General features: G+C 42.3%; 1 protein-coding gene across 4 annotated transcripts in view; it reads right to left on the reverse strand.

Moving 5' to 3' along the window:
• The window catches only part of PAK3 (p21 (RAC1) activated kinase 3), a 148,824-nt gene that overhangs the window by 33,921 nt on the left and 102,004 nt on the right, over nt 1-12,899 (reverse strand). For 3 of the 4 annotated variants that reach the window (XM_087748437.1, XM_087748438.1, XM_087748436.1), the window contains exons 2-4: nt 12,125-12,321; nt 5,621-5,721; nt 677-830 (exon numbers count right to left, since the gene is read on the reverse strand). In XM_087748437.1, the coding sequence (XP_087604563.1) occupies nt 677-830; nt 5,621-5,721; nt 12,125-12,299 (430 nt within the window). In that variant the 5' untranslated portion in view covers nt 12,300-12,321. Of the gene's footprint in view, nt 1-676; nt 831-1,948; nt 1,994-5,620; nt 5,722-12,124; nt 12,322-12,899 lie in introns of all 4 variants that reach the window. The other variant, XM_087748440.1, reaches the window with a different exon arrangement.

Here is a 12,899-nt window from a genome sequence, read left to right on the forward strand (position 1 = left end):
ACTGTACACAACCAAGGGAAAAAAATGACACCCCCCTCACATTTGCAGGCTTTTGGATGGTAATGCCCAAATCATGAAGATCTTCCTGGAATGAGCATGCTACGGAGATCGCTCTGGACACTGATGCCTTCCTTCCCATCCTCTGTAGCAACATTCCCTTTACATCACAAAAGCAGCCGTTCCAGGTTTGTTTGTGAATTTATGCATAGTATCCTAATCTTCTCTACAGGTAATGCAAAAAAATCCTGGAAAATTCTCCTCTATCACGAAGTATCACAAAAAAATCCTCATAGTCCGTAACCTACCGTTCAAAGGATCCAAGAGTAACTCATAAAATGCACAAAACAAGTATACCCCGTACCCCAATCTGAACACGGTGAAGGAACAAGGATGCGAAGAAACAAAAGTAAACATGACCTTTGGGCAGCTAATGGCCAAACTAAAAATGGTAATGATTGTTCCATCTAGTATCTTATTTAGTTCTAAAAACAATTGACAAAGAAAGTCACAGTTTCGATGACATTTAGGGGACAAAAAGAGAAACAGAATTCATTTCAGGAGTATTTCACAAAGCGGAATTTTTTAAGGTTGCTTCTTGACCACTTGAATGTTGAACTGCAGTCTGACTCATTTTGGGGCCTGACGCTCCCTTTTTCGCAGTGAGATGTCAACTTACCTCCTGATGTAAAGCTCATGTATTTCTGGTTGTTAACTGTTTCTTTGGAATCATAAAATTTGAGAACATCTAGAACAGCTTGTGGGTTCTTCTTCTGCTCCAGTTTTGTTATGTTGGAGGTCTGTAGTAGCCTGGCCCACTGCTCTGGAATGCCCTGCAGATGTTAAGTGGAAAGAATGTGGATTTAGAGTATTTAACAGTCGCAGTCTCACAGATCTTTACCAAGATCCCATGCTACCTGTAAGATTACTTTCAGAAATTTTTATTGACCTTACAATTAAAATTAGTAGCTTATACATTAGAATGTAATCATTCTCTATCAAAATATAGAGCTAAAACCAGGATCCAACTTCAAAAAGAAAAGAAAGTTATGACTGTGATAGGAAAAAAAGCGCATGAAACTCATCTTTAAATCAACTCTGCTCTTCCATGGAATAATGATTTAAGGCTTAGCTTGTTTTCCTGGTGATTCAGTGCAGACATAAGACTATTCTATATTTGTGGACAACACAGTGTATTTTAGGAGCTTTACACTGGATTTTTAATGCTTAATAACGCAAACACATTTTGCTGAAATGATCACTGCTGCCTGATTAAAAGGTAAACCCCACCCTGATACAATTAATTTTCAGCATACCAGGGAACACTGTGGGGTTAAGAATCTGTATTTAAATTCTCAAAATCGTAACACTGAGTTGTACCACTGCTGCTAAGGATGTCTCTTTTTCGAGCTCCTGTAGCTCTGCAGGTTCTCTACTGTAAATATACAGAAACCAGGGACTCAGAAAACAGGCTGAGAATGCCAAAGCCTTGCATGAATTCTCGGACATCTTACAAGCGAGGGTAGCATTTGAAAATTGATCCAATCACTGAAAGCCGCAGCTCTGCATTGAAATTATATTGATGAAAAATTGCTTTAAATATCCAGTATAATTTCCTAAATTTGAAAGCCTGTAAGTTTCCCCATTTACTTCACAGCCAACATCTACCAGCGAACTGTAGGGCTTACTGAATGAAAAACTACACCTGAAATACATTTAAACTTAGCCTTGGTGCCACCCCAATCTAGGTAAACACTTTAATATAGCTTCTTCCTAAGAAGTTCTCCACAAAACAATGTGTGACATGGGCCTCCAAAGTTTGGGATTAATGAAAAAAAAGTGGGATAAGCCAAGCAACAAATCTACTGCACACACATCAACCTGCTGCTGCAGTGCTATGACATCTCAAAGAAGCATTTTGATGCAAGATTCTTTTGGGCCTGTGACGCACCTCTGGGAGCTTCCCTGTGCACATCTGTGAGCCATAGAGATCTGGCTGTAATGGACGTAAATAAAGAAAGAAAAGAAAGTTAAAACAGAATGTGGGACAACTTAGAATGTGGTAGGAGGAAACCAATGGGCCAAAATGGGGAAGTCCCATCTAAAATGGGAGTTACAAGGTAGATACCAAATAGAGTAGGTGGTGGACAGGCTACAGGAAGGCAGGCTTAGGAAAACAGAAAACCCACAACTGTTCCAAAGTTTGGAAGCATCATTTCCCCTCCTCTCTTTTTTAAACCAGTTTTTCTCTGCCTCATAAAAATACCATACTGAGGATTAACGGCAAGTGACTGGAAAAACTACCTGTGATTTCTTTTTCTTAGTTAAAAAATAAAAATCATAGAGAAAAACCTGGGCTTTTGCTGTTTGTCTAGTTTTGAAAGCCAGGTTAGCATTTTTGAATGGCTCTACACAAGTTTTTTCCAATGGTTCTCCAGCCCCAATATCACAACTGGCCAGTGCATGAGTCAACAAAGTGCAGCGGAGAAAGCAGCTGGTCAAACTCAGATTTCACACTGGGAGGCTGCGTATCATCATAACGCAAATAATCTGTGCGTGCCAGACTGAAAATCAGGACAATTCTAAAGAAATGCTTGATTAGATTAATAATGTGCAACTTCTTTGGATCTATAGCCACAACTTTCTCCCACTTGCTAATGTCATAATCTCGAAACTTTAAAAGTTTGGTAGGTGACCACATTTTATTCTAGATTGGGGATCAGGAAACTGTTTCAAAAATGCATGCCTTACAAAAAGCACTCCCCAAAGCCCTGCAAACCACACTTCTTCCTGCATTCAGAAAATGCAACTGTCTCTTCAAAATAAATCAATACAAAGCTCTAGCAGCATGCTCCCGCCCAACAGTTTCCAACCAATTTAATTTTGAGCTTTAAAAGCCCTACTTCTTAGCGAATGTGGTTGCTCCAAGCATAGTGAAATGGAGATATAACATACGTTCATGAGCAACAACACAGCTTGGTGCTCAAGCCTGAAAGCCAAAACTCAGGAGCCCATGCAACTTTGATTTGAGGTGCAACTAACAGCAATCAGGTAATGCAGCTGGGGGGTGACTGTTAGGTGTCAGAAAATGGCCCAATGCATTGCACATAACCACTAGAGCAGACACTATTGGCATGACAACAGTAATAATTCAAAACAAAAAACCCACATATTTGCACATTTATTGGACATTCCCATGGCACTTCCAAACTTTTGAAAGAGACAGACAGTGTGATCACTAGACAGTGGGAATATTTTTACACGACAGGGCTAGTGGCAGTCCCTTCAGCAGGACATACTTACCACATGACTACCCAGCTGATACACAGCTTGTATCCAGGTTGGGACAAATCAAAGATGCCTAAGGTAACGTGTAATGTAATACTTGCATCTGGGACTAGTTGGGAGCTGATACTAGTTCTTAATGGTGCAAAAATCCCCTCGCTCTGACTGACATTTCACTCCGCTAAGGACCGCAGCGCTAAGCCTTGTGCTGGCAAGATGCACGGGGCAAGTCACCTGTCCCTTTGGTTCGTTTTGAATCGGTCAGAGCCTTCTCAAACTGCAGCACTGCACTTCCATGCTTTAGGAACAAGTATTATTGTAGAAATAGTGTGTAATCGTAAAACAGCAGCCATCTAATGTTGACTGTTTTGAAAGGGAAAAAGGTATTAAAAAGAAATTGTGCTACAGCAATAAAGCTGGACATATTTAGCCATGTACAATCACTTTGTTCTATAAAAGGCCAGGACCTGTGCTGGTAGCATCTGACATCAAGAAAAAAAAACAAAACCAAAAATGAAAAAAAAACAATCTGTGATGCTAGAGACTGTTTTGACACACACTGGATAATAACAACATTCAACCTGATCCAAACCGTGATCTTTGAAGTACTGATAGAGAGTGCTTGTGCTTAGCACTGAAGTGTGTTAATCTCGACGTCCCTCCTTTTTGTTCCAGCTGGCAGGGACATGAAACTAACTGGGATCCTCACCACCAGTTAGTCTACGAGAGGACACGATTGTGACCCATCGCGTTTGCATAGAGCCAGAAGGAAAAAGTCTGAAGCACAGGGTAGAAATAAAGGCAGAAGGCTGAAAGGAAGAACAAATATAGAATAAGAACAGCTGAACATTCAGTAGGGAGAGCAGTGAAATGAGGAAGGAAGGAAGAAAAGAAAAGATAGACAGGAAGAAGGGATGCAAACATGAAAGGGAGAAAGCAAAAGCAGAAAGTAACAGAATATATAATATGATACCAAGATAAAGAGAATGGCACTGAAGATTAACCTGAATAATAAAGTGGCTACAGGGAGAGACAGAGAGGAAAAAAAAGAGGAAAACCAGGATAGATAGCAGGGAAAACACACTTTTAAAAGTTTTATGCTAAGTTTCTGATCAAAAATGACCACATCTGGGCTTTTTAAATAAGCATTTAATCAAGCCCTAAAGTTTGGCACAGAATAAATTTTGAAGTAAGATTTTATAAGTGACATCTATTTTAAAAAGGCTAATTAACTAGTCCACATATTTTAAATGTACCTGTATTTCCTAATTACTAAGAGAATTCAATTTAACTATTCCTTTGAGGACATGCTGTCATTAAATGTCTTTTTTTCTTCTATTGTTATTGTTCTTATTACTATTGCTACTGTAGCATACAGAAAGTTTCCAGCTTTCTGCAATGTTTTTGAGAAACAAAAGTAGCAATCAAAGTAAAAAATGATGAAGGAATCACATTTTGGGCTCAAACTCTGAAAACTAACCATCCTTTGTGCAGGCAAATGATTTGTCCCATCCTGTTTGGTGTATGCAGCCAGTCAGCACTAGCACACTTTACAATCTGACGCACAGTGATAACACAGTCTGACCGCTTAGCTCACAGGGTGCTACTGATGGTACGGAGAGTTGCTAATGCTGCCTCTCATCTCCACAGTTCAACCAAATAGAAGCTTACTGCCATCTCAGCATTAAGGATTAATGGTTTCGGCAGCTAACTAGTAGTCTGAGAGAAAATGCTTTGAAGCCCCCTGCAGACTTCAAGGAGCTTCTATCAGACTCATTTTTCCCAACACTTCATACACTTCGTCATGATGTAAGTAGAAAAAGCTGACTGCTATTTTATTAATACATAAAGGCTAGAAACGTGTCTGATGACCTAGTCTATGGACAACTTTTGAAGGATATTAAATTAAAATGAATGGACTTCCACAATGCTGCTGCTTTCTGGGTGTCTCCAAGGGCTGTCTGCAGAGCAGCTGGACTTGGCACTTTCAGGCTGATTGTCTACAGCAAGACATACACTATGCACATGTGGGGGTTTTTTCTGCTTTTCCAAAGATGCTGAATAACCAACCCCTGTAGCAGCTTGTGGGACTGATAAAAGCATACACCTACATTCTTCCTAGTTTTCATTTTCCACAGACACTCTGCTGACAATCCTTGGAGAAAAAAAAAAAGCAGCCTGAATCAGAAGTAAAACACTCCAAATCCTAAGCCCAACAAATAAAAGTCTCTTTCTTCACAGCCTGGCTGCTGTCATCTGACGTTTCTGGCAACAGGAGGTTATTTTACCATCAAGAAACTAGAAGCTCTGGTAAGTACGCAATACATCGATTACTTACTGTGAATTCTCCAGTGACGGCATCAAATCCCACATGAATGGTATGTTCAAAGTCTGAAGGAAGAGAGATCTCAGGACGTTCTTTCTCTTTCTTCTTGTTGGCTAGAGGCAAAACATTAATGCACGCTTATTTTCTGCACAGCTTTTCATTCAAAAATTTTCACAATCAAGTGTGCTCAAAATAGTATTTTAAAAGTGGAAAACAAATCAATTAACATCCATCTCACCTGACAAACAGACCCAAGCTAATGCAACACCAGCCTGTCAACCCGTTTGGGAAAGTCTAGAAGGTGTTATTTCATTTTTTTTTTCTTTCAATCAGTATCACAGCTGCCAAAGCAAGCTGTTCATGAAGTAGCCTTCTTAGGCTATCTCTAACCAGTATGATTTCTATTATCAGTTCTTTTTTTCATCACGTTTTCATATCTAGCAACTAACTCCTGTTTCACTTTGCTCTGTGCGTTCCTGCAGAAGTAAAGCACCCGGGACACGCATGTGCATGCCTGTCTGCATGTGCGTCTTTCCTCCAACGTGCTTTGAACCTGTTGTCAAACTCTGCCAAATCAGAGAGGAGAGGTTTTAAGATAACCAGGTTCCTACAAGTTCTGTGAAAACAGGTGGCTCAGGAGAAGACAAAGATCCTATTCCTGCCTCCTCTCTGAGTAATAGGCTGAAGCAGCAGGTCTGTATTAGAAACCACAGAATCCGCACAGCAGCAAGATCCCATGAACGCCATTGGAAAAGCTTCATTTGAGCTCTCAATTAACTAAGATATATAACCATAAAACCCAGGCTTTATTAGTCTTCAGGAATTCCTTGTTTTTAAGTCACTCCATCAGTATTCATAGAGTGTGGAGTGTCTTATTGAAGGACACAGACTTGGAAGTCAGTCAATCTGCATATGTTTCTCATCTCCCTCCTATTTTAACACCTTTTGAAAGTAACATCCCTTGTTGTCATCCATTTTTTTACTATTGTGCTTTTTACTATTGACAAATCTCACTTCAGCCCAGTTTTATTGACCCTGATAAAGAATGAGCGGAATAAAGGCTGAGAGAAGCTGCCTTCACTGTGATGTATCAAGAATCCATGTTCAACAGAGATTTCTCCGAAAAACGGTGACAATAATGTCAGTTCTGGACGACTCCCAAACACCCAGATAAACATAACATAAACCCATGTTCAAACATCTGTCCTGCTGGCAGGTACCTGAAATATTTGGCTTCCCTGGAGAACCAGCGTGCTCCAAGACTAACCACCATGCGGCTGAATAATACAGTACAGGGCTACCTGTAGGATCTTCTCTAGTGCCAGTGGTATGTATGTATGTAACAGCCGAGAGGGGAACTGCCATTACACCAAATACATTTGTCATTTCGGTGGAAAAATTACATGCTAATGATTGAACAGAACAAATATGACAGTGCCCACCTGCAGTATGCGAGAGTTATTAACACAAACTTGGGAAATAAGACACACATAAAGTGCTCATGTAGAATACAAAAAAGTCACATCACCTCACGTCTTTAAAGAAAGCTCTCTGCACCCCAGGATCCCACCTCTCCTCTGCTGCCCCTCTTAGCCGTTTAATGTGTGTCTGGTGTACATATCCTCATCACGGTCCTGAGCAGGCTTGCTCCATAGATCTGACGTGACATGACTTCATGCTAACAGTTGTGAGAAACCCAGAGATACACGAGAGGTTTATACTGTGCCTATCACAATGGGACTTCATATCAGGATGTCTAAAGGCCAGTGTATCACCATTTATTAATAATAATATCAAAATGAATGCACGTGCCACAGTTACACATCAGCAGGAGAGAAAGGAACAGTTGTTCAGGTCCTGTCTTTGCCTTCCATATTCTCTCGGTGCAGCGCCAGGGACAGCCACGCTACGCACATCAAAAACAGCTGGATGAAGACAATTTTGTGCGTGTCTTATTTCAAAAGCAAGTGTCCCCTTCTACCAGTATCAACCAGGACGGAGCTTTGCAAAATCTATTTTCTGGCACATCAGTCTTCTGCACTACTATGCTCATGGACTTTTAATTAACGTTTTCCTTTAGTGTTTTAGTATTACATTTGCCAGCTTCATAAGTTTACCTAGGGGTCTCATCCAAAGGCTGAGCTCACTATGTATGTGCACTCCTCCCAGCCTGGCTCTGTCTTTGCTCACAGATAGTAGCTCCACGAGGTCTCTCTTTGCCTATCTTTCTTATTCTAACCTCACAGCCTCCTTTAGTTGGAAGATGATCTGCTCTTCCTAATTATAGTCTAGAGTATTTTGGATGTTTCTAATCCTTTCTCTGCATTCATCCTCATTAAATAATTAACTGTCACCTTTTGTCTGTACTGCACACCCCTACACAATGTTAATTGATGAATTATTTTCTTTTAGCATTCAGGAAAGATGGCAGCAGTATATCAAACACAAATGCAAAGGGTTTTCCCCTTTTTTTATCTCTAAGATGATGTTGTTTAATTTTCAGGATAGGTGTTGCCTGTTCCAAGATGTCATCTCCGTTCAGCATATATAACTTTTTATTGTAGATAACAAAACTGGCTTCTCCTACCTCATCATTTGCAAGCAAATGCAATGAAAAGTAGATTTAAAGGATCATCAAATTCAGTTCAAAGCAACAGCGAAATAAGGCATTACAGAAAGCGTTCCACCAAAAGCAGCTCTTGTCCATTCCAGGCCTCTCCTGCCGGGGGGCAAGCGTTCCAGCTCATTCCCCAAGATTTGGCTCATCTGCTTCACAGACCTCTGCCTACCAGACTGTGGATATAACACCTATGGTCCAAATGCTGATGAACTATAAATTAAATACCGAATTAAACATCTCCTTGCAACACCCTCACCCCTCCCCAGTCTAAAAACTTTGACACTTCTGTCTGTGCCCTGCAACTCAAATCACTTCTGTTTTACGTAAGCTGGCAAAATGATATGAAAAGGCGTAACCTCTTTGAAGCAATGACTGACTAGATTTAAGGGTTTTATACTGGACAAGCCTATTTGATTTTCTTATAAATGCCCCTCACAATACAATTCTGCTGCACAGCAGTTAGCCACGAGGGCCACCCACACCACCTCAGCAATGATTACAGATTAAAAGAGAACAAGGGAAGAGTTTTCTGTCTTCCACAGCCTGCATCATCACCATCATTATGTTAAAAGAGCAGTTGTTTGGCAGAAAAACATGACTCAGCTAAGTGGCAGCTTTTCTCCAGAGAGGGAGGAAGGGTTTGACCTCATGCTTACGCCCTCCTGTTCGCTCGCCTCCTCTTCATCTCATTCTGTTCTTTCCTCCATCTCCTCTCCCCTCCACCGTCACTCATGCTGTGCTCCCATCCTCCTTCCTGCTCTGCTCCTCCTGTCCTACCCCAGCAGCCTTGTCCTTTTCTTTCTCCTCCATTAATCTTAACCCCACTGGGTTTTTCTCCTTCCCTTTTTTCTTGTTTTTCTGTACAGGAGGCAATCAGATGACTAAAGGTCAGACTCTGCTCCCATCCGCAGCTAAGTCTAAAGCAGCTTCGATGGAAGTGATATTATTGACCCAGTAATCTTAACGCGGATGTACCTCTTCAGCTGAAAGGGGCATCTGAGCTGTGGGGGGCCTGCTCCCCTCTCATTTCTTTAGGTTGAGTGCTCTACAATGCCTTCATGGAGCCACTAGTTCACACACAGTATTAATTTATTTCATAGCACAGCAACTACAGGTGGTTTAATGAAAGAAGAACAAGGCTGTATCAAACAACCGGAAGAACACAAGTCATTTCTTTCTGCTCTCAATTCTCCTGAGGTAACAGCACTCTGCTGAAAGGAAACGCTAATGCTATGAACTCCACCGTGGCTCCCATCACCATCGTTACCTCCAAGGACGGAAGGCCAATTTCACAGCTTCAGCACGGGCTATGGCGAACAGGTTCAGCTCCTTGTTCCACACAGATCGCCCATGTGACACTGGAAATGTATTTCAGCTGTCTGCCTTGGCTTCCTGCCCCAGGAAATGGGGTACCTTACCCCAGAGACGGGGACGAGCGGAGCTATACTGAGGAACATAAGGAGGTCAGGTGCTATGGGAAGAAGCAGGACACTAAGTGGCTTTTTTCTACTGTAGAAGCACAGAGGGGCCCCACAGAGTCATCAGCAGCTTGCCAAAACAAGGTTTTGAACACAGAAGTGCTCAAACCCTAACTGAAAACCCTACGCTCCAACAGGGGAGCGACTGAAAAAGATTCCTGGTCCCCGAGCACAGCAGTCCCGGCATACACCGCTGCCTTGGAGAGAACACACCACAGCATATCCATCCTCACATTCCTCCTCTCTGGTGAGCAAATGAAAGACAAACAAAGTTCCTGCGGGTTCAGGCAGAAACACCCTGCCATGGTGTTTTCTTCACGTTCTGTTTACTAATGCCAGTGGTGGACTATTAATATAAATCTGTGATGCTGCAAAGCACTGCACTAGATGAGAGCAGCCATATTAATCACCTTCTGCTTTATAAGCAGGACTCTCAAAAATGTGTCACTGAGTCCGTGAAGCATGCACAGGCCAGCTGATACCCTGACCCACAAGCCAACCCTGAGATTAAACCACCTCAAGGGGCTTGGCCAGCCAAGCTAAACTTCCTCCATTTATTATTTCACCCAACAAAATTAAGCTATAAATCTTAGCTTCCTTTCCCTCACAGCCACATTTAAAATCATGATACTTGTATGTTTCCTAAGACTGCTCTGACTGGTAGTTAATTACACCTATTTTTAATGTCACTGATCATTTCCAGGAGGGTTTGTTTCTGGATCTCCCCATTTCCGTGTGCATTTCATGCAGCACCTCCTGCTTAAGAAATGTTCCCTCGGAGACGGATAATACCATCCTGCTGGCAGTCAGGGGAAGAAGTGACCCAAGCCCTTCCAGGAATTAAACAAGCCAGGAGAGATTTTAAATTTGGCCTTTAAAAAGCATCAATTGAAATACTAATTTTGCTCCCAGAAGAGGACATTTTGGGAAGCACTCTGCAGAGTGAACCGGCCAGGCCTGCCTGAGGAATGGGCCTATCCAGTCACAGCCTTCACATGAGAGGAGCCATCAGGACCGGCCCTGGCTGAGGGGAGAATGGGGCTGAAATTGTGCCTTCTACTGCCTGTGAGGAGTTTTGAACGCCAGACTACCTCCAAGTGCTCCACGTGACCTGTGGGAGCGACTCGTGAACGGGGCAGCCGAGCAGCACAGGTGAGCTGGAGCTCCGAGGGAATGACCGCAATTCCATAGTTCTGAGCTCTCCTTGGAGGAACAGCAATGCACATCGAAGGTGGAATCCCTCTCGAAATCCAGCTGGATTTCGTGCTGCTGATCACAACCCTTTGAGCCCAGCATTTCAGCCAGTTTTCAGTCCACCTCACTGTCCACTTATCTAGACTGTACTTCATCAGTCTGTCTGTGAGGATACCATGGGAGGCTGTGTTGAACACCTTACTAAAGTAGAAATAACACCCACTGCTCTCCCTTCCCCACCATCTCATGGTAGAAGGTTGCCCAGTATGGTTCAGCATGAACTCCCCTTTGTAAATCCATGGTGACTATTCCTGATCGTGTTCTTATCCTTCATCTGTGTGGCAATGGTTTCCAGGAGGATTTGCTCCACTAGCTTCCCAGGGACCAAGGCGAGGCTGACTGGCCTGTACTTCCCCAAATCCTCCTTCTTAAAGACAGAAGTGACATGTGCTTTTTTACAGTCATCAGGAACATTCCCCAGTCACCGTAACCTTTCAAAGATAATCAAGAGTGGCCTTGCAGTGACATCCGCCAGCTCCCTCAGCACTTGTGGGTGCAGCCCATCAGCTCCCGTGGCATTACAAAAAAAGAAGATCCCTTCCCTTAATTTTGTAAATACACTAACTCAATACGCCTCCTTTCTGCAAATGCATTTCAAACAGTGCCAACTGAAATGCTGTTTCCTGCACGTTTAAAAGACTCTCTTGCTGTACCCGCACCTAGCAGGTTTTAAACCAAGCCATTCTGCATTCACTCTCACTGCAAAAGCAACAAGCAAGAAGAGCCTTGCTCCTGTTCCTGGAAGGTAAGTGCATTAAAAAAAACCCAAAAAACCAAAAACCAGAAGTGTCAGGCATATTGCCTTCTCACTTCTGCAAATGTATTTTCAAAAGTACACAACCTCACCTCTGTTTTTACCGCAAATGCAAAGCAAAATCCAAAGGAAAGGATTCCCCAGCTTAACTATAAAGTTATTTTTAAAAGGCAAGTCGCACAATGTGTGCATGTCTTACTGGCTTTTCAAAGACAAGAAAGTAACTGACTGAACACCTCCTCCTCTTTTGAAACATGTTACTAGAGTAATTGGAACAGAAGGCTTTGGAAGGACTTTACCATGTTCTGCAACTGAAACAGAAAGAAAACAGTGGCAGAAAGTAAACACGGCAACCAACAACCAACAGAAAGCGGAGATGTAGCCACCCATTCGCACTGCTGATACTTTACTTTTATCCCCTCCTCCTGGGAAGATGGAGCGAAGCCTGGCTTTCTTGTTCTTCTCCTCAGGGGCCATGGGGAGTGGTTTTGAACTGTGGTTTAGTGCTGAAGAATCGCGATTGTTGCTGTTCATTCTCAACGGTGGGGCTGGAGGTTTCTCTTCAATATCCAGACTATCGGACATCTTCAGCAGCCCTCACAGCCTCCTGCAAAAGCGGAACAGAAAGCATGCCTGTCAGGTAAGGATGCCAAGGCTGGTGTCCTGAGGAGGAAAGAGGGCAAGAAAAGCCTTCTGGTGGAATAAGGAAGCCTCTCTGTTAGAAGTTCGTTCTGAATAAGGTTACTGCTGGTTGCTATAAATAAATGCAGTAGCCAATTCCTAAAAATCACTCTATTACCATTAAAATAAAGCTTTTTTATCCTCGTTAAAGGCTTTTTAAATTTTTATTTACAACTTTTTTTCTTGCAGTTGTTTACAATCCACATTTTCCTCTAAAACCAGACTTCCAAAGCAAAATTTAAATGATTTACTGAAACTACCTGGTATCATAGTGAACCGTTTTCATGACGTAAGTAACCAGGTGCATATTGGGGGGATATGGATAGCAAGCGTTAAGGTCTCTGTTCCCTCCCTGCTCTTGTGTTTGGAGAGGGTTTATTCCTGGGAGTGTGGGGCTTCAAAAGGAATGATCTTCCCAAAGGAAATTCATTCAGAAGTACCAATTAAAAGCTTTCTTGCATGTAAAAACAAGCAATACATTTGCTTTAAAATCAATCAAAACCT

Source organism: Nipponia nippon, unplaced genomic scaffold, assembly GCF_047370975.1.
Source record: "Nipponia nippon isolate SJK-2023a ecotype South Korea unplaced genomic scaffold, ASM4737097v1 scaffold_12, whole genome shotgun sequence".
NCBI classification, from domain to species: domain Eukaryota; kingdom Metazoa; phylum Chordata; class Aves; order Pelecaniformes; family Threskiornithidae; genus Nipponia; species Nipponia nippon.